This window comes from Jaculus jaculus, chromosome 1, assembly GCF_020740685.1.
Source record: "Jaculus jaculus isolate mJacJac1 chromosome 1, mJacJac1.mat.Y.cur, whole genome shotgun sequence".
NCBI classification, from domain to species: Eukaryota; Metazoa; Chordata; class Mammalia; order Rodentia; family Dipodidae; genus Jaculus; species Jaculus jaculus.
This window is the reverse complement of record NC_059102.1, coordinates 123422088-123443543: the sequence shown is the minus strand read 5'-3', so window position 1 is coordinate 123443543 and position 21456 is coordinate 123422088. Positions and strand designations below refer to the sequence as shown.

At 35.7% G+C, this 21456-nt stretch overlaps 1 protein-coding gene across 3 annotated transcripts in view; it reads left to right on the top strand.

The window, feature by feature from the left end:
- The window catches only part of Ptbp3 (polypyrimidine tract binding protein 3), a 142065-nt gene extending 120926 nt beyond the window's left edge, over positions 1-21139 (top strand). For 2 of the 3 annotated variants that reach the window (XM_045148708.1, XM_045148701.1), the window contains 7 exons: positions 220-297; positions 5710-5849; positions 6436-6469; positions 9301-9393; positions 10146-10362; positions 14711-14788; positions 15829-21139. In XM_045148708.1, the coding sequence (XP_045004643.1) occupies positions 220-297; positions 5710-5849; positions 6436-6469; positions 9301-9393; positions 10146-10362; positions 14711-14788; positions 15829-15961 (773 nt within the window). In that variant the 3' untranslated portion in view covers positions 15962-21139. The remainder of the gene's footprint in view (positions 1-219; positions 298-5709; positions 5850-6435; positions 6470-9300; positions 9394-10145; positions 10363-14710; positions 14789-15828) is intronic. The other variant, XM_045148705.1, reaches the window with a different exon arrangement.
- Positions 21140-21456: the final 317 nt, after the last annotated feature.

Sequence of the window (21456 nt, the reverse complement as noted above, 5' to 3'; positions counted from 1 at the left end):
TATAAAGCTATCTCTCTGTCCTTTAACCTTATTGAAAGGACTTAGCCTCTGGAGGAAATAGAGGCTCCTGTACATTAAGGATCACATGTTGAACAAATATTTATTCCTTAATAGTGCTGTTTGATTTCATAATACCTTCTCATTTAACCAGTTACTATGTCTTTGATAAGAATATTTACAGAAGACAGTGTATTTATTGTAGCCTGTTTTCCTTATCAGGTGCACCAGGTATAATTTCTTCGCCATATGCAGGGGCTGCTGGATTTGCCCCAGCCATTGGATTTCCTCAAGCTACAGGTAACTCTTAAGATTGAATTTGTAAAGATTTTTGAATGAAGTTCTTTGCTTTCTAGGAACTTAAGGAATTTGAAGGATTTAACATAAAAGAATTAAGTATGGAAAGAAGTGACTTGTTTGATGTACAATATCCATATACTTATAAACAATTCTTTTTAGTTCCAGGGTGAACTCTAGCAATTCCATTGTATGTTCTGAATCACCCTTGGCACAGATAACATAGGTTAAATACATTAAATAACCTTTATCAAGATGTTACATAAAATATATAAACTGCTTGTGTCTTCATTTGTAACCTTACTCACTGATAATATGTTGAACAGACAATAAGTTTTCTTTATTTTTGTGTCTTCAGTGCCTTTGAGGGCAATGTGGTCAGTAAACATTTAACTTAGTAAATAAGGACTACTCAGCATCCTTAGAAAATATCTTATCATTTATGAGTTTGGAAAATTGTATCATTTATTTCAAGTAATATGGTTTTTTTTTTTCTCTTTAATGGCAATAACTGAAAACTGGGAAGTAGTGCTTTGATGATAATTTTTTAAGTATTTTATTTATATTTATTTATTTGAGAGAGAAATAGGCAGAGAGAGAGAAGAGTGTGGGCACACCAGGGCCTCTAGCCACTGCAGACAAACTCCAGATGCATGTATCCCCTTGTGCATCTGGCTTATATGGGTCCTGGGGAGATGAACCTGACTCCTTTGACTTTGCAGGCAAATGCCTCAACCACTAAGCCATCTCTCCAGCCCAATAATAATTCTTAATTTGATCCTAACTTAAGAAAATGGATAAAATATTTGACAGTTATACCTATATAAAGGAAACATGAAGATTTGTGGTTCAGGAATGGCACACTATGAATCTGATTTTTTAAAATTTATTTATTTAAGAGGGAGAGAGAAAGAGGCAGAGGGAGAAAGAGAATGGGTGCACCGGCGCCTCCAACTACTGCAAACAAACTCCAGACACATGTGCCTCCGGCTTACGTGGGTCCTGGGGAATCAAACCAAGCTAAAATAAACCTCTTTTCTCCCCATAAGCTGCTCTTGGTTGGGTGATTTCTACCAGCAATGTGAACCTGACTGCAACAGAGACTTTCAGGTCACTTTATGTGTGGGATCATGTTATCTGCAAATAGGGCTAATTTGACTTCTTCCTTTCCAATTTGTATCCCTTTTGTTTCTTTCTGTGTCTTGTTGCTTGGGCTAGTATGTCTAGTACTATGTTGTAGAGCAGTGGTGAAAGTGGGCGCCCCTTTCTTGTTTCTAATCTCAATGGAAACTCCTTGAGTCTTTCTCCATTAAATATTATTTGGGCTTTGGGTGCTTTATATGTAGCCTCCATAGTGTTGAGATATAAACCCTCCATGCATATTCTTTCCAGTGTTTTGATCATGAAGTAGTGTTGTATTTTGTCAAAAGCCTTCTCTGCAGCAGTTGAGATGATCATGTGGTTCTTATGGTTAAGTTTATTTATGTAGTATATTTCGTTGGCTGATTTCCATATGTTGAACCATCCCTGCATCCCTGGGATAAAGCCTACTTGATCAAGGTGGATAATGCTTTTGATGTGTTTGTTGAATTCAGTTTATGAGAATTTTGTTCAGGGTCTTTGCATCTAAATTCATCAGGGGTATAGGCCTATAGTTTTCTTGTTACATCTCTGTCTGGTTTTGGTATTAGGGTGATGCTAGCTTCATCAAAGGAGTTGTGGAGGATTCCCTGGTCTCCATTTATGCAAAACAGTTTGAGAAAAATTGGTTTCAGTTCTTCTATGAAGGATTGATAGAATTTGACTGAGAAGCCATCCGGTCCTGGTCTTTTCTTTTTGTGAGGTTTTGGATTACCTTTTCAATCCCCATGGATGTGATGGGTTTGTTTAGGAGATTAATCTGCTCTGAGTTTAGTTTTGGTACGTGGTATATGGCTAGGAATTCATCCATTTCTTCCAGATTTTCCAATTTTGTGGAGTAGAGGTTTTGGAAGTAATGCCCTGATGGTTCTTCCAATTTCATTGATGTCTGTTGTGGCCTCTTTTTCATTTCCGATTTTGTTAAATGAGACTTCTTATTTGTGTGTGTGTTTGTGGGGGTGAGCGTTGGTTGGTTACTTGCTTGCTTGGTTTTTAGCTTGATCAAATTGGCTAGGGGTTTATTGTCAGTCTTTTTTATTTTTATTTTTCTAAGAACAAGCTCTTCGTTTCATCAATTTTAAATTGTTTTCTCAGTTTCCAATTCATTAGTTTCTACTCTAATCTTGATTATTTCTTTCTGTCCGTTAGGTCCAGTTGATCTATGGTGTTATTGAGTTCTATTACTTCCCTGTTGGTTTTCTGCTTGGATATGTCTGTTGATGGTAGTGGAGTATTGAAGTCTCCAAGTATGATGGTGTTGGTGTTCATTTCTGGTTTTTTGTCTAGTAGGTTTTGTTTTATAAACTGTGGCATTTGACACATATAAATTTATGATTGTGATGCTCATGTTGGATCATTTCCTTGATGAATAAGAAGTGGCCTTCTTTGTCCTTTTTGAATGCTTTTGAAGTATATGATATCAGATGTTAATATAGCAACACCTGCTTGTTCCATTTCCTTGGAATATCATTTTCCATCCTTTCACCCTGAGGAGGCATCTATCTTTAGTGGTGAGGTGGGTTTCTTGAAGACAGCAGAAAGAAGGGTCCATTTTCTTTTTGATATATCCTGTTAACTTTTGTCTTTTGATAGGTGAGTTAAGACCATTAGTATTTAAAGTACTGTGAGGTTTGAGTTAATCCCTGCCATGAAGAGGTGTTTTCTGGGGTTTGGTGCTTTCTTGTGTTTTGTACTTTTTTGAGCCTAGTCTCTTTTTGATTATTGTGATATTCTTGTTGGCCCTTGGGATTGGTTGCTTGACTCTTCTGTGTGGAGTATTCCCTGTAGGTTTGTCTTTGTGCTCATATAATCATAGAGTTGATTTTTTTTTTCATGGAAAGTTTTCCTTTCACTATCTACTATGTGGGATACTATTGCTAGATAGAGTTGCTTAGGTTGGAAGTGTTTTAGACTCTGAAATGTTCCATTCCAAGCCTTTCTGGCTTCCCTGGTTTCCATTGAGAAATCTGAGGTAATTCTGATGTGATTGCCTTTGTATGTAGTGAATTCTTTCTCTCTTGCTGCTTTTATTGCTCTCTTTTTGTTTTTGTTGTTAAGAGTTTTAACTATGATGTGCCTTGGAGAGTTTGGTTCTATGTGGTGTTCTGTGAACTTCTTGTATCAGGGAGGGCCTCTTTTTTGAGAGATTGGGAAATTTTTCTTCAATAACTTTTGTTGAATATGCTGTCTATGCCTCTGACCTGGATTACCTCTCCTTCTGTTATACCCATGATCTAGATATTTGATCATTTCAGGGTATGCCACAGTTCTGTTCACTTGATTGTTTGAACTTAGCAAAGTTTTTGGCTTCTTTATCAATTTCTTTTGTTTTGTCTTTCACGTCAGAGGTTCTGTCTTCCACATCAGTAAACTTGTTAGGTATTTGGAAATGGTAGATATGTTTTCCCTCATGTTAGTATGTCTTTTAGATACACTGTATGCATAAAACATAATAATAGATATTACATGTAGATCCCTGGTTCCTCGGGGGGGCTAATGTGCACTGGCTCCCCAAAAGCATCCAGGTAAATGTAGAGCGCAGGGTCTTGAGTGGCCGTGAGTGCATTGAGAAGAAACACCTGGGAGACAGCTTCAGAGAACAGCTCATTTATTTGTTGGGAGACTGAGTTTTTATAAGCAGGAGAGAGAGAGAGAACAGGAAGGGTGTCCTAAGGGCATTGGTGGGTTCAAAGGTTGCTTGCTGATGCTTAGTTGGCATATGGAGATGTTCATTCTAGCACGTAGGGAGAGTCAGGTGATGTACATAGTAGCAGGAAGAAGTGTAGGGTTACAGGGGGATGGGCTATATGAAGGCTGCTGGCTGATAGCATATAAGGAGTTCCCTAGGCAACTGGCCAAAGGTCACAGGGCTGTGAAGGAAACCTAAGTCTTATCAGGGCATTCAGGCACCCAGAGCTGGGGCAGGAGGGGAGAGAAATGGCCCTATCCTGGTCCTGCCAGTCTAGGCCTGAGATTTATCTGGGGGTCCAGGCTCGCTGTGACCCCAAGAATAGAGGGAGGGGCCTTACTCCTGCCATCCTGGCATGCACCTGAGATTTGTTTGGAGTTCAGACTGCTGCAGCCTCTCTATAGCCTGGGGCCCTAGTCGTGTCTGATAGGTTAGGCCTGCTTTAACCTGGGGTCCTGCCTGTGCTCAACAATTAGGGATTAAAATTAATAATGAAGGCTCCTGAATTGATAAGACTTCAGGTCTAGTAGATGATACATATACCCACGGCGATATCCCATGTTCATACAGTAGCAAAAATTGCAAAGTTGTATTGGAAGAGCATGTAAATAGGGTCATATAAAGGAAAATGCTTTTCATGGAAAAGTATTCACCTTGAGAATTTGGTCTACACAGTATTGAAATACAACAATATGGATAATGGTAGTAACAGCCATCTTGTATTATCAAGCAGAATAAAGTGAATATAAACAATACTACAGTTTAAGTACATGGTGTAGAATAAAGTGATCAGATTAGTATAATAGCTGAATTATACTAATCAATGAATTGGGACTGGGACTGTAGCTTAGTGTTTGTCTGGAATGTGTAATGCCCTCAGTTAAATGTCCAGCACTACAATAAGTATGTAAGGAAGTAAGTAAATAAAGGAATGGGCTCATTTTACATATGCTAGAGGTTTGTTTGTATTTAAATAATTTTTAACCTAAGATACAAATAAATAGTGTGATGTCCTGAGAAAGTATATATACTATTTTAAGAATAGTATCAGTAGCCTTTGCAGGAGTCAAGAATATCTGGGTAGTAAGGTTCTGAAAAAAATTGCATTACAAAATATGATAAACCTATTGTTGATAATTAATATTTATATAGAACTTTGTAAGGTTACAAAGTATTTCCCCTAAACTATCATATAGTACCACCCATCCTGCTTCTTTTTGACTTCTGCTGCAAAAATACATATTTGACTTTATGATGTAGAAGGTAATAAACAAAGTTAATGGCCTATATTCATTTTAAGACATAAAGAGTGCTTGTCATTCATTGATAGATCCTCTGAGAAGCCCAGCAGCTTTTTTAAGACCAGGGATTCCAGTTACTCAGCAAAGTACAACATGGATGGTATTAAGGATAATGTCAGTAATTGAGTAACTCAGCTTCCAGACAGACTTTAGGGAAGAAAGTTGGGTTTTGATCACCTAGATGCGTTTTCTTAATATGTTTGCTTTTCATTTATTTACCTAAGTTTTATCAAATGTTAGTCTCTAGATAACTAAAAGATGAAATGCTTTTGGTGATTCTTAAAGGTCTATCTGTCTCAGCTGTTCCTGGAGCCCTTGGTCCTCTTACACTCACCTCCTCTGCAGTCACTGGAAGGATGGCCATTCCTGGGGCAAGTGGTATACCAGGAAATTCTGTTCTGCTTGTCACCAACCTCAATCCTGATGTGAGTTAAAAAGTGTTCTCTATAAATCAGTCTTTTTGGAGGTGCAATGACTTCTGATCTACTCTAGGGTTGTATTAAAGTTGTTGTTTTAAGATTTTTTTTTTCTTTGTTTTTTTTTTGAGGTAGGTTCTTGCTGTAGCCCAGGCTGACCTAGAATTCACTATGTAGTCTCAGAGTGGCCTCAAACTGATGGTGAGCCTCCTACATCTGCCTCTCGAGTGCTGGGATTAAAGGCGTGTGCCACTACACCGGCTTGTTTTTTGTTTTTTGTTTTTTTTTTTGAGGTAGGGTCTCACTCTAGCCCAGCATGCTGACCTAGAATTCACTGTTGTAGTTTCAGGGTGGCCTTGAACTCATGGCAATACTCCTACCTCTGCCTCCCAAGTGCTGGCATCAAAGGCATGTACCACCATGCCCAGCTGTTTTAAGATTTTTATTAAAATTCATCAGCAGTATACATAGAAGCATATAAAAATAATGCTTTAAACAAAATCAGCACTTGATTTCATATATTAAACTTATTTTAAAATTGTACCTTAATTATTTATCTAAGACACTTATATTTTGTGTTATCCTTTTCAAACAGTTTATCACACCACATGGGCTTTTTATCCTATTTGGTAAGTTTATTTTTGTTGGTTTTTATATTTACCTATACATATAAAATGAGCACATGATTCATTTAGTAGTATTGATTACCCTTATATGTCAAGTGGTATGTTTGATATGAGGATAGAGCAATGAATAAGATCTAGTTAATAATTACAGTAAAGTTTTATGATCAAAGAAATAAAGGTAATAAGCAGGGAGACCACACATAGCTGAAACAGTTAGTGAAAACCATAGTCAGTCTGACTTGTGCAAAAATGAAGAGCAGTTAGCCAAGCAGAAATGGAGGGAAATGTCTTTCACAGATAGTAGCAATGACAAAGACTTCCTAATAATGGAAGTGAAGAAAGCCTAATGCAGAATATAAGACAAACATGTTGAATTCAGACAGATAGATTAGAGACATATTGAAGCTGAGCAGATGGATAAGGGCAAGATCATGAAGAACACTTGTAAAGTCTATGGAGAAATTTGATTCTCTGAGAATAGCCATTGTGTAAGTTTAAGCAAAAGAGTAGCATGATATTAAGGCTTATTTTATTTTATATTTTGTAGTGTAGGAGATTGAATCTAGGCTCTCCCCTGTGCTAGGCAAGCACTCTGCAACTAAGCTACACCCCAGGATAGAGAAATCCTTATATCAAAAAAAAAAAAAAAAAAATCCAGGAAACTTCCATAGTATTATACTGATACTATATATAAGCACGGAAATGGCAACAATAAAATAAACCTTTAAATTTTATTTTTTTTACTTTATTTTATTTTTAGATAGGGTTTCACTCTAGCTCAGGCTGACCTGGAATTTATTATGTAGTCTCAGGGTGGCCTCAAACTCATGGGGATTAAATGTGTGTGCCACCACACCAAGCTTAACACTTTAAAATTTAAAGAGCTTAATAACAAAATTTTTTCAATTAAAAAATTAACATTTAATGAGATTCATTATTTAATATGCTTTATTTTAAATAAAAAATTGCTTTTATTTTGATTTAGTATTCCAGGATAAAACATGTTCTCCAAATGGAAATATTTCCTTGTAGTATACCTTATTAATTAGTATAGTAATTTTTTAAATTGATCCATTAGTTTTTTGTGTGCATTATCTAGAATGTTATTTTTTTTTCTCTTTAGTCAGTAGTTCTTGAAAAGTGTTACATTTAAGTATGTTTAACAAATGGAGTTAAAACTCCCAAGTAATTTTCTAGCAAGGTAGAAATAGTTCCAAATGCTTTGGGTGGTAATAGGTTGTAGATTTGCAGTGCTAGAGATTGAACCAGGGGCCTTACTTCTTAGGCAAGCACTCTACCACTGAGCTTTATCCTCACCATTCTTAAATTTCTTTAACTTTTGAGAGAGGTTCTCATTTGTAGCTCATATACTATTTGTGAACTTGCAGTCTTTCTATCTCTGATCCCCAAGTAGCTAGGATTATTGGCACATTTCATTCACCACACTCAGCAGCATGATAGGCTTTTAAAACAACAATTTAAGATAATTGATAAATATGTTGTTCACCTGCTTTAGACAGTGAGCTCAGAGACATTTTTAAAAATAAGTTTTTTTACAGCAGGGCGTGGTGGTACACACCTTTAATCCCAGTACTCGGAGACAGAGGTATGAGGATCATAGTGAGTTCTAGGCCACCCTGAGAATACAGAGTGAATTCCAGGTCAGCCTGGACTAGAGTTAAAACCCTACCTCGAAAAACCAAATAAATAAATAAGTTTACACAGCTGTTAAGCTATTGCCACAGTTTGGTTTTAGGATAATTCCATCACTCAAAAGAAATCTCTTATGCTCTTCAACATTCACTATAAAAGTTACTGAAAGAGACACATCTAAGTATTTTTAGTAATAAAGTCACATTTATAATAGATTTGTATAAGATTTTTTTCTGTATAAGGCATGTCTTTCTTAAAAGTAAATTTCTCCCCTATTTAATTAAAAAATGCAACCCCATATGTTAACAAGTTGTGTATATGTGTTTAGTTTTTTGAGAATACCTACCTCTGCCCTTTCTTGTTTCTGAGGAGATTTTAAATACTTGACTTCTTGTTTTAAACTTTCAAATTCACCTCCAAGTTAAATTGCTTTTAGATGCAAAAAACAGTTAGTTCTCCTCTGTGTTCTTTGAGGGTTGTCATATCTACTCTTATTGCATTGTGAAGTCTGGTGCTACTATTCAGAGATTTTGTTTGTTTGTTTCTTTGTGGGTTTTTTGTAGTATCAGTAATATCCTGTAATGTGTAAACTGTAATATATTGTAATACTTTTTTTATAATTACAAAACTGTAATTTTTATCTATAAAGTGAAACTTGATAAAATAGAATTTTTCATATTGGTTTTTATTTTCTTCCCGTACCCCAGTGAATCATTTTGCTTGTCCTCTGGGATATAGGAGCAGCCCACTTAGGGAAACCACTAACCTAGAAAACTTGACTGTAATGAGGTGAGATAGATGGTTTATGATAGTCCTGTGGAGTGGTAATGACAGTTTTAATGGTAGTGAGGATGGGACAAGTGAACAATTGTGAGGAATATTTAGGATATAGAATGGGCAAGTACTCAAGATTGATTGGATTATAAGGCTTTAAAAAAGAAAGGGGGTTGTCTGACAGGAGCAAGAGATGAGGGGATAAGTGTGTTTGGGACATAATCAACTTGATGTGTTCCTGGTACATCCATGTGAAAAACTGAGCAGATGAATATCTTTGGAACTTAGAAGTATTGCCATGGGACAGTGTATACTAAGGAAAAAAAAAACTTGTAAATACATTACTAAAAGTAAACACACAATCAGGTATTAAAATACAGTATTGTATTTTGTTTTGTTTTAATTAGGAGTGTATGGTGATGTGCATCGAGTGAAGATTATGTTTAATAAGAAAGAAAATGCCTTGGTTCAGATGGCAGATGCTAATCAAGCTCAACTAGGTACTAATGATTGTTAATGATGATGACTTGCTGCTTTGATGTGTGAATTTGCCGTTAGAATGGACAAACATTGAACCTAGTAGGAACAGAATTTTGGAAGAGTACTTTCTTGTGGGAGCTTTGTCATTATTATTGCACCTGCTATACTTTAAAATCTAAAGTTCACTATTTACTAGTACATATTGTTGATATTTATAGCATTGACTATAGGGATGTGCCATTAAATTGAAAATTACAAACACTTACTTTGCTTCATTTTATGTATTTGTGGCTCTTCATTTTCCTCCTAAAAGATGAAAGATTTACATGATTCAAAAGAAGCTAGAAAACCTTCTAGATTAGGTCTTTTGAACTATTGAATAATTTTAATGTTTGGACTATTTTCTCAATAATAGTACAAGAAAATGTCATTCTATGGCCTAACTGTCCAGGGGCTATTAAAATATTGCTACTCAGATTTCTTATTAAAAAATGCTTTGCTTACCACTAAACTAATACACTCAATAACCATGTTATATTCCAGGATTCTAGAACTTCTTAGCACACTGCTCACTTTTGTTTTGTTGCTTTTATTGTAATAAAATTAAGTTGTTTAATGCATTTCTCTAAGAGCTTTTAAATTTAAAGCCCTCTTAACCCTCAAATTGATGATGATTTGAAACTACTAAATTAAAATGATTTATGGTAACTTACATATTACCAGACAGCCACCTTAATATTCAAAGTTTCCTAATTTTCTTCTTACAAACTAGCAATGAACCATCTAAATGGTCAGAGACTTTATGGAAAAGTGCTTCGTGCTACATTGTCCAAACACCAAGCAGTTCAGCTTCCTCGAGAGGGACAAGAAGACCAAGGTCTGACAAAGGATTTCAGCAATAGTCCCTTGCATCGTTTTAAAAAGCCTGGCTCTAAAAACTTCCAGAATATCTTCCCACCATCAGCCACTCTGCATCTTTCCAACATTCCGTATGTACTTAATAAGTTACTCATTTAGGTGTTTACTAACCTAGAGAATGTGGTTTGGGAGAGGTAAAATCATTGCAGTTGTTCTAACTTAAGAGTTGTCTTGGTCACTAATTTCTTACAGTTTATTTATCATCATGCTTTAAGGTCATACTCTAAAAGGAAAACTTATCAAAATAATTTCTAAAGGATTTCCATTATTGCCTTTCATTTTAAAGAAAACATAAAAACAATTTTATGAAGAAATGTTTCAGTGTTATATACTTTTCCATTCCTTTGTAGAAGTAACAATTCTTAATTATCTAGTAACAGCAAAATAGTACAATTTATGTGTCTAAAGATTTGGTTTTGATGAACTCAGCACAAAATCATTTCTTCTGACAAGTCTCTGATATCTTTATCACCTATATTTTATTGGATTATAAAACTACAGTCCATGGCTGTTCTTTATGGTCTTTGAACTACAAATGATAGCTTACTTTAAAATTGTTAGAAAAAATTTTCTGTTATGAGAAGATAGTATAAGATTTAAATTTGATGTAAAGCAGCTCTACTTACTCACTTACAAAATACTTACAGCTACTTTTGAGCTACAGTGGCAGTGTTGAGTAGTTGCAACTGAGAGTGTATACCCTGCAAAGCCTGAGATATTTACTCTGGCCCTTTAAAGAAAACAACTGACAAACCCCTGTTCTAATATTGAAATTCTCAATCTACAAAAGTGGCAGCTTTGTATATTTAAAACTGATAAACGAAAGGGAATAAGTTTTACCAGGAGAAATAAAAAATTGTGTAGGTGATGTGTATGAATAAGATTTTTTTTTTTAAATTTGAGAGCAATAGAGAAAGAGGCAGATAGATAGATAGAGAATGGGCACACCAGGGCCTCTAACCACTGCAAAGGAACTCCAGACGCATGCATCCCTTGTGCATCTGGCTAACGTGGGTCCTGGGGAATCGAGCCTCAAACTGGGGTCCTTAGGCCTGACAGGCAAGTGCTTAGCTGCTAAGCCATCTCTCCAACCCTGAATAAGATTTTTAAAAAGGCCTGGAGGGGCTGGAGAAATGGCTCAGGAATTAAGACACTTGCAAAGCCTGATGGTCTGGGTTCTATTCCCAGTACCCATGTAAAGCCCAGATACACAAAGTGTCATGTACTTCTGGAATTAATTTGCAGTGGCAAGAGGTCCTGGCATGCCCATTTTATCTTTACTTTACTCTACCATAAATGAATAAATATGTAAAAGAAAACAAGAATAGATAGGTAAAGTAGGGAACATTATCGTAAATTAAGAATGTGAGCTAGCTAGGTGTGGTAGTGCACACCATTAATTCCAGCACTCGGGAGGCAGAGGTAGGAAGACTGCTGTAAGTTTGAGACTATCCTGAAACTACATAGTGAATTCCAGGTCAGCCTGGGCTAGTGAGACCCTACCTCAACCCCCATCCCATCCCCCGAAAAAGAATGTGAGATAACTAAGGGAAAACAATTACTTAAAATAGTATTGAATGCCCACCATTTCTGCTGGTTATAAGTTAGACTATGAGGAGAAACTCAGTCTGAATTAGACAGTAGACCCAATCTCATGTCAACTAAGAAACTGGAAGAGTCACTTTGAATAAAATTTCAGCCAGCTGTGGTGGTGCACTCCTTTAATCCCAGCACTTGGGAGGCAGAGGTCGGTAGATCACCATGAGTTTGAGGCCAGCTTGAGACTACAAAGGGAATTTCAGGTCAGCCTGAACTAGAGCGAGACCCTACTTTGAAAAACCAAGAAAAGAAAAAGGAAACCTCATCAGGCATGGCGGTACACACCATTAATCCCAGCACTTGGAAGGCAGAGGTAAAAGGATCATTATGAGTTTGAGGCCACCCTGAGACTACATAGTGAATTCCAGGTCAGCCTGGGTTAATCAAGACCCTACCTTGAAAAACTAAAAATAAATAAATAAATAGAAAAGTAAAATCTAGAGTATATGGTTCTCAAAAATAAGTATCTCATTTTTATAGACTAGTTAAATGAGCATGTTATTTCAAGTTTTTCTTTCCTCTCCATGTACTAAACTTGGAATTCATGTCCTTACATGTACTCAACAAATAAATACTCTGCTACTGAGCCAGATCTACCCAGCTGTTTTTATTTTGAGATAATCTTAAAGCTGCTGAGGTTAGCCTCAAGCTTGGTACCTTCCTACTTGATCCTCCTGAGTAGCTGAGATTACAGGCTTTCACCATTATGCCAGCCAGTTAGTTTTTTAAGTACAACACATACACAGAAGCTGGTCACCAGTTAAAATCTATAGAGGACATAGAGGTAGGAGAAAAAAAATGATACTTGTATTTTTAAAAATTATTTTTATTTATTTGTTTGACAGAGATAGAGAGAGAATGGGCATGCCAGGGCTCCAGCCACTCATGAGCTCCAGACGCATGTGCCCCCTGTACATCTGGCTTACATGGGTCCTGGGGAATTGAACTTGGGTCCTTTGGCTTTGCAGACAAATGCCTTAACTGTTAAGCCATCCCTCCAGTCTCAATACTTGTATTTTTTGAACCATCTTCCAAATATCGATCTATGTTGGTGTTTTACACATGTTGCCTCACTTGATCTCCATAATATTCCTCTGTACATATTATATATACACGTGTGTGTGTGTGTGTGTGTGTGTGTGTGTGTGTGTGTGTGTGTGTAAATATAAATAATCTGGGCTTAGTGGTTAAAGGAACTTGCTTACAAAGTCTCAGAGCCCAGGTTTGATTCCCCAGGATCCACATGAAGCCAGATGCACAAAGAGGTGTATGTTATCTGGAGTTCATTTGCAATGGCAGGAGTCCCTGCTTACTACCTCTCACTAATAAATAAATTAAAATATTAAATATATATTAATTCTATGTATTAACATATAATTTATTATTTTGGCTCTTTTAAGTATATAGTAAGTATACATTCACATGTAAAATTTTTTATTCGTATGCATATGTGTGTGCAAGCATGAGGGACACCTGGGTCTTTTGTCATTGCAAATGAATGCCCATCCAGCAGTACATGGGCGGCTGGGGAATTGAACCTGGGCTGACAGGCTTTGCAAGCAAGCACCTTTAACTGCTAAGTCATCTCCCGTAGCCCCTACAGTCAAACTTTTTTTTTTTTTTTTTTTTGGTTTTACGAGGTAGGGTCTCACTCTGGTCCAGGCTGACCTGGAATTAACTCTGTCATCTCAGGGTGGCCTCGAACTCACGGTGATCCTCCTACCTCTGCCTCCCGAGTGCTGGGATTAAAGGTGTGCGCCACCACGCCCGGCTAAGTCAAACTTTTATGTAGCTATCAGCTCTTTATACAGAAATTTTCATCATCCCAAGGTGAAACTGCAATAACTCCATTTCTCCTTAATGGTCATTAGTTTCAGTTTATTGGTAGAACTGAGACTCAGGATAATTTTCTCAAAAGGATGACAAGTGAGTGAGAAATAGCCTTTGAGCTCAGATGTGTCTCCCCACAGAAATAGTCAGTGATTGTTGTGCCCTGTCCTTGCTGGCTATCGTGAGATGAAGGTGCTATAACTAATAATAACTATATTTGTTAGTTACTGCTGCGTAACACATTACTCCGAAACTTAACATTGTAGTAAATAGTCATTATCTCATACTGATACCAGAAACCTAGAGGTTGCTTAGCTGAGCATATCTTTACAAGGTTGCAGTGAAGATGCCAGGCAAGGGAGTACCATGGAATATGACTCAGCAGCAGAGCGTATGTTTTGCATGTAGAAGTCTTTGTCTCAATCCCCTGCACATATGATTATTTTGTGATGTCCAGTCTATTCAGTATGACTAGAGAATAGCCTAGGTTGCTTTGTTCTGTGCTGTTTTGTTTTGTTTTCAAGGTAAGGTCCCACTGTAGCCCAGGCTTGAACTCACAGCAGTCCTACTACTTCTGCCTCCCAAGTGCAGGGATTAAAGGCATGTGCCTAGGTTTGATTGTTAGTAGGGAGTAGTAATTAGAGACTATCCCAGAGCCTGACAGTGTCATAGAAAATGAAGGATTATGTACTATAGCAGACAAATGAGAAGTAGGAAGTAGCTTTAGAAGTACTATAGTTAATTGCTGAAGCCAATGGTATGTCACTTTGAATACATATGGGAATGGTTTTACTGCCCTTTGTAATGCAAAGATTGAGAAAAATTCTATAATATGTATCAGTTTTGAACATCTTCCTGGGCATTTGTCATGCCCTTATTTTATAGTTCAATAATTCTATTTGAAATATACCTTCAAAATTTGATGCTCTTCAGGGTTAAACTTGGATTCATTTTCAAAGTAGGCTAATGTAGTTACTAATGTTTTCACAGCCCTTCTGTGACAATGGATGACCTGAAGAACCTTTTCACAGATGCTGGGTGCTCAGTGAAGGCTTTTAAATTCTTCCAGTAAGTCTTTACCTTCAAGAAGAACATTAATATTTAACATAGTATGCAATTTTAAAAAGTAGCTCAACAAAGTGTTCTGATAGACTGAGAAGGTTTAGAAGCAAATTTAATTCTTTTTTTTTTAATTTTTTTCCCATTTGTTTAGTATGGCATTGCCATACTTTTTAAAAAATTTATTTAATTTTTATTAACATTTTCCATGATTATAAAAAATATCCCATGGTAATACCCTCCCTCCCCACACACATTTCCCATTTGAAATTCCATTCTCCATCATATTATCTCTCCATCTCAATCATTGTACTTATATATATGCAATACCAACCTATTAAGTACCCTCCTCCCTTCCTTTCTCTTCCCTTTATATATCCTTTTTAACTTACTGGCCTCTGCTACTAAGTATTTTCCTTCTCACACAGAAGCCCAATCATCTGTAGCGAGGCTCCACATATGAGGGAGAACATGTGGTGCTTGGCTTTCTAGGCCTGGGTTACCTCACTTAGTATAATCCTTTCCAGATGCATCCATTTTTCTGCAAATTTCATAACTTCATTTTTCTTTACCGCTGAGTAGAACTCCATTGTATAAATGTGCCACATCTTCATTATCCACTCATCAGTTGAGGGACATCTAGGCTGGTTCCATTTCCCATCTATTATAAATTGAGCAGCAATAAACATGGTTGAGCACGTACTTCTAAGGAAATGAGATGATTCCTTCGGATATATGCCTAGGAGTGCTATAGCTGGGTCATATGGTAGATCAATCTTTAGCTGTTTTAGGAACCTCCACACTGATTTCCACAATGGCTGGACCAGATTGCATTCCCACCAGTGGTGTAGAAGGGTTCCTCTTTTTCCACATCCCCGCCAACATTTATGATCAGCAAATTTAATTCTTTATCCTGTGACTAGTATTACTTATTGCCAGTCTATGTTTGAGCTGTAGAATTGTAATCTCAGTTTCTGGATCTTGTTAATCTTTATCGCTCATTAGACTTTACCTCAAGCTGATTTTTATATTTCACATGTCCTTTTCAGGAAAGATCGCAAAATGGCACTCATTCAGTTGGGATCTGTGGAAGAAGCAATCCAGGCCCTCATTGAGCTTCATAATCATGATCTTGGAGAAAATCACCACCTCAGAGTTTCCTTCTCAAAATCTACCATATGACCTTCTGTGAATTTTTCTCCTTAAACTGGACCACTCTTTCAGTAAAACCTTCAGGCATAGACTGAAGCAGCTCAAGACCAACTCTGCCTCTTTCACAAAAAATAATATTTGAAGTTTGATTGATAGTCAAGTATATTCAAAACAAAAGAAACTCTTCTTTTTCCATTTTACTTACCCCTTGCCAGTATATGATGAAAGGTTTGATTTTCCTTTGTACCATGGTTTCTATGAAAATAACTTTCAGGTAAAAAGATCAGGAAAAATATTTTTTCAATAATTTAATTCCCAACATTAGATTTCAAAAGGACAGACTTGCTTTTAGTTTGGGTCCAGATAGCCTTACATGACATTTCTAATCTCCTTTGTACTTTGAGAAATTTAAACACACGGACTTTTAAAATTACTTGATGTAATTTAAATCACTTAAACTAAGTTTTTAACTTGATGATTCAGAAGTTTCCCTGTTAGGAATATGTTCACTTATAAATTACATCAACAATTTACCATCTATTGATAATTATTATGCATAACCACATTGAGTTGTATTGGGAACAGATTCATAAACATGCATGTTTTCTTTGAATGATTTCTTTTTCACTGTATGACACTCCTTTAAAGAATAATGCATATCTTCACTTTTTAAGACCATTTGGAAAAATGGAAGTGTTACAACTGTACCCAGGTGAATTATCTGGGTCTGTTAAGATGTTGGAATGATTAGTTCAATAGAAAAACACCATGTTTTAAATTTCAAAGTGACACTTATTTCTCAAGAAACATGATCTTAGAAAATTTTAAAAGAAAAACAATCCTGCTTATAAACTACTTTTTTATAATTGTTTTCAGAAAAAAGTTTACAGTCTTAAGAAAAATATTCAGGTCTATCTATCATATGGTTTGACAGATTTTTTAGAAGTTATTTTTGGTAAGGTCTTCTTTTAAAAAATTAATCTCAAGGGTTTTTTGTACCACTATAATCTCTAATACTTATTCAGAATTACTGTGTATTTACTTAATTTCTTATTATGTGCCTTATTATGTGCTTAAGAATACAATAGGTTAGAGTTTTATCTAAATATCTTGAATGATAAATCATGGGCTTGGTGAGCATTTTGTTATTTCTTCCCCTGTTGTGGTAAGGATTGTAAAGTTTTTTGTTTTTCATTGCATTTTAAGTGGTTTTCAATAAGTTTTCATTCAAAATTTTGGTGCTTTGGTGTTAGAGATGGTGTGGGGGAGGGTAAATGGTTTTGGAAATAACTCAGTGCACACTTGTAGGCCTCTTTATATTATGACTGGTATTATTGCCAGGTACTACATACCAATTTGGAGATACAGATTTGCAATCTCATTTTCTGGATCATATTAATCTTTATTGCCCATTAGGATTTGTCTCAGGATTACTTAATTTTTTTTCTCAGTACTCTTAGTGAGAACTTGGCTTTTTTTAACGGAATATCATCACTGAATGTTCATATATTTGGCGTATGAGAAGGCGGGTTATTTTTTTTATACTCTGTCCCCCTTCATTTTTAGTTGAATGTAAAAGTACGTGTTCATGATGCATTAGTGATTGTATCATGTAAAATTGTTTCCTTATATGAAACTGTGACCAGATTTTTTTAAGTCAAAATTTGTCAGGAGATCAATTTTGTCCATCTTTTTTACACCTTCCTATTCTTATTGTGGCTCATCTCAACCTTAAAAGAGGATCTCAGCTTTTTGCTTTCAGCTGTTAATTAGAATATAGGGAGATAGTTTTGTTTGTTTGTCTCAAAAAGAAATTTTACAGAAAAATAGAAGGTGAAATTACAGGTTGTTTAAAAATTAGAATTTACTCAGCACTGAGTAACAGCTGATGGAGCAGGACAGTAAACACCAGCTTGAGGACTTTTAGATGTATCAGTTGAGTGTTGGCTGAGTAGATAGTTACAGTAATTCTCTAGTTGGGTGTTTTCCTATTTATATTTGGAATATATATATATTTGAATACTAAGTAGGGGATGAAGGAAAAAGTGGGATAATCTCCCCAAATTTGCCCTTTTTTTCCCTTTCCATAGAGGCACTGTAATAATTTTCACTGGTGTTTCAAATTGGATTGCTTCATTTGTTTTGAGTTGGGACTTAACTTTGTAACTTACTCATGATTCTCATAACATCCAGCATAAGTGTAGCAAAAGTTACCGAAAGCAGAAAGGAAACCATAATGGTGTTGAATGTAATTCTAAAGCAGGGATGGCCTTTAAATCTGAGAGAACATTTGAATCCTTTCAGGGATTTGTGTAGATAGATATGTATGTGTGTGTGTGTATGTGTGTATACACATATATATGTATATACATACATACACTTTTAATGTTTATATACATATGCACATTTCATACATTTTAATTGATTGGCAAAAAGAACCAAATTAAGATTTGGAAAAGTGGGATATTTTACAAGAGCATTTTTGAAGTCATCAGATTCTGTCTAAAATTAGCTGTTGCATATGAATGTTGTCCACATTTCACTCTTTGCTGTTTAAATTATAGAGGTCTACAATATTTGTGTTGACATTGTTTTCATAAAAGTAAGGTATCAGGGTGGTGGAAAAATTAGACCTGTGTCTTTTTATTTTGGCATGCATCTATTTAATATCTTCTGAGCAATGATTTCTTTTCACTATTGGCCTGTGATAATGTTAAGTTTATTTACTATTCTTGGGGTTATTGTCATATCACTTTTCAAGATATCTTAATTTTTACACAAAGCATCTAGATTCAGGACTTTAAAAAATAGCAGCACACATTTAACAATAGCAACCCCTGCTAAAATGTTTGTTTGATTTTTATGAAATTTGTATAACTTAAAATACATGTGTTCTGTATAAGATAAAAATAGAACAATTATACATTATCTTAATTGACAATTTACTGGAGAGTTTCAGAATTGCCCAGTAGCTCATAGGATGTCATAAAATCTCTAAGAGTAAATATTGTAATGGGTTATGTGTAAGTAATGCTTGAACTCAATGTTCAGAGCTGTCATTTCCTGCGTTCATTGGCTCCACCTGCTATGATGATTATGAGTTCTACTGCAGTCTCAGAATTGGCTCTTAGGAGCCAGGGGTGGGGGGGAGGGGAAAGGCCAGGCATGGTGGTACATGCCTTTAGACAGAGGCAGAGGTAGGAGGATTGCCAAGAGTTCGAGACCACCCTGAGACCACATAGCGAATTCCAAGTCAGCTTGAGCTAGAGTGAGACCCTACCTTGGAAAAACCAAAATAAATAAATAGATAAATTAAAAAGTGGGTTTTTTTTAAAAAGCCCTTTGGAATCTCTGTTGTCTCAGAACCTGTCAAGACTCCATGTCATCAGGCAGTGATGTTTTTATTCTGTTTCCAATAAATATTTTTGGGGAAAAAAGTGACAAACTCAGAAATAAACTTTTTTGTCCTCCAGTGAGTCCTCTAAGTCTACTATCCATATTATCCCTTAGAAAACCTAATGTGTACTGCTATTTTTAAAACCAAAAAAGCATGACTATGAGCAAAACATTTTTCTTAGCCTTTCTTTTCTCTTGACCTGTTGTTAATGGGAATAAAACTGCCAGATTTAAAAATATCTATTATTGTGCTAAAAACAAATACAATTTAGAATAATTGTACATAATTTTAAAGTGTAACTCAGCTGTCTTTTAAAGGGTTATGTTAACAACAAGACTATTAACAGTCTTTTTTCAGAGCAAATCCTAACAGCTACTTGTGAATGGTTTAAAAAATAGAAAATTACTGTAATGTTGATTGGTTTTTTTTTTTTTTTTTTTTAAGGGAGAAAACCAAAACAGGACCAAAGTTTATGTGCCTTCTTCAGTAGTCTTAATTGACCTTTTCTTCCTATTTGAGAACTGAGGTAGTTTCAGTATTCTGGTTTTCAGGAAATATATACTACATAGTTTTCAAAGAATGTTGTCCCACAGACTAGTCAGACAAGAAAATAGAACTATATAAATGGAATCTCAGTTAAACTTGCCTTTGTCACATAACACAGAGCAGTTTGCTGGCTCAAGAACAGAGCTACTCTAATGTTTATGGTAGTCTGCTTATTTTTTGACAACCTGAGGCATGTGTTCCAGAAAACAGGGATATTTGTCTGGTCCGATGACCTTGGTGGTGATAATAGTCATGATTGAAAGCTGCTTCTGGCAAGCTTACTTTATTTAACACTGTCACCAGAATTTTGTTATGTTCTTTGTAATAGTTGTAAAAACAAATATTTAAATAGCTATTTTTTGGTGTCGTTAAGAAAATCATAGCTCTTGACTGCCTTTCTCCCCCCACCTTATCATTCATTATTACTCAGATCTTTAAAAATTCATCCCATATTCAGAAAAAATTAACTATAAAGGTTGCTGACCACATCAATTTTTTCATCAAAATGTCACCTCATTGCTCTGACCAAAGACTGACTATTCTGATTTTTAACTCATCTGTGAAGCATTTTTCCCAAGCTCTTTTCTTAAAGACCCAGTGTAGAGCAGCCTTTACTTTTCTATTTCCCATTGGTGAATAAACTACTTAGAGAAAATGGGAGTTTAAATGTGAACAGAATGGAGTGGGACAACAAGGCTTTGATTGGCATTTTCAGTACTGTATTTGAAGGAAAAAAACATAGCACAGCTAGAAGCCTCTGACATTGTCTAGTGTTTTATGTGGTCTGTTCATAAAATTTCCTTTTTCTGTTTGTAAGAATGTTCATCTAACGGATGAAAATGCTGTAAATATTTGTAACAACATTTTTTAAGCCAGGCCAAAAAATAAAAAGTGGTTTTCGGGAACAAGTTAACATATAAAGTGGTTTTATATAAAACATCAATTGTCTTGTATATTTTGATAAGCAGCAGTACCAGCTTTCATTTGTAATACAGTTTGTGGTATTGGAAGAAAAGGATTCTGTGATTGTTGAAGTGAATTATGTTATAAATGCAAAGAGAAGATAAAATATTAAAAAAAAACATATTTTCTACATGTGTAGTGCATGGTTAATTCAAGCTTCTGTACACTACAATATTTATTCCATTTTCCTTCAGTTTGTATATTTGCTAACTACTACTTGGAATCTCTAATCTCTTTTCCTAACAAGTATAGCATTGTAGCATGCCTTTTAATAAATGTCATGACATCTGTACTCTCCTAAATTTTTTTCTGTGTTCTTGTCTGTACTTTGGGTTTACCTTTGTCTTACCTGTAATTTTAGTAATGTTTTCTCTCTATCTCTCTTCCATAGCAATCCATCTCAAGTTGTCATAGTGAATAGCAAGCATACTCACACCACTTTAAAAACTGGGGCAGAAGCTGGTCGTGGTGGTACATGCCTTTAATCCCAGCACTTGGGAGGCAGAAATAGGAGGATTGGCATGAGTTTGAGGACACCCTGAGACTACACAGTGAATTCCAGGTCAGCCTGAGCTAGAGTGAGACCCTACCTCAAAAACAAAACAAAACAAAACAAAAA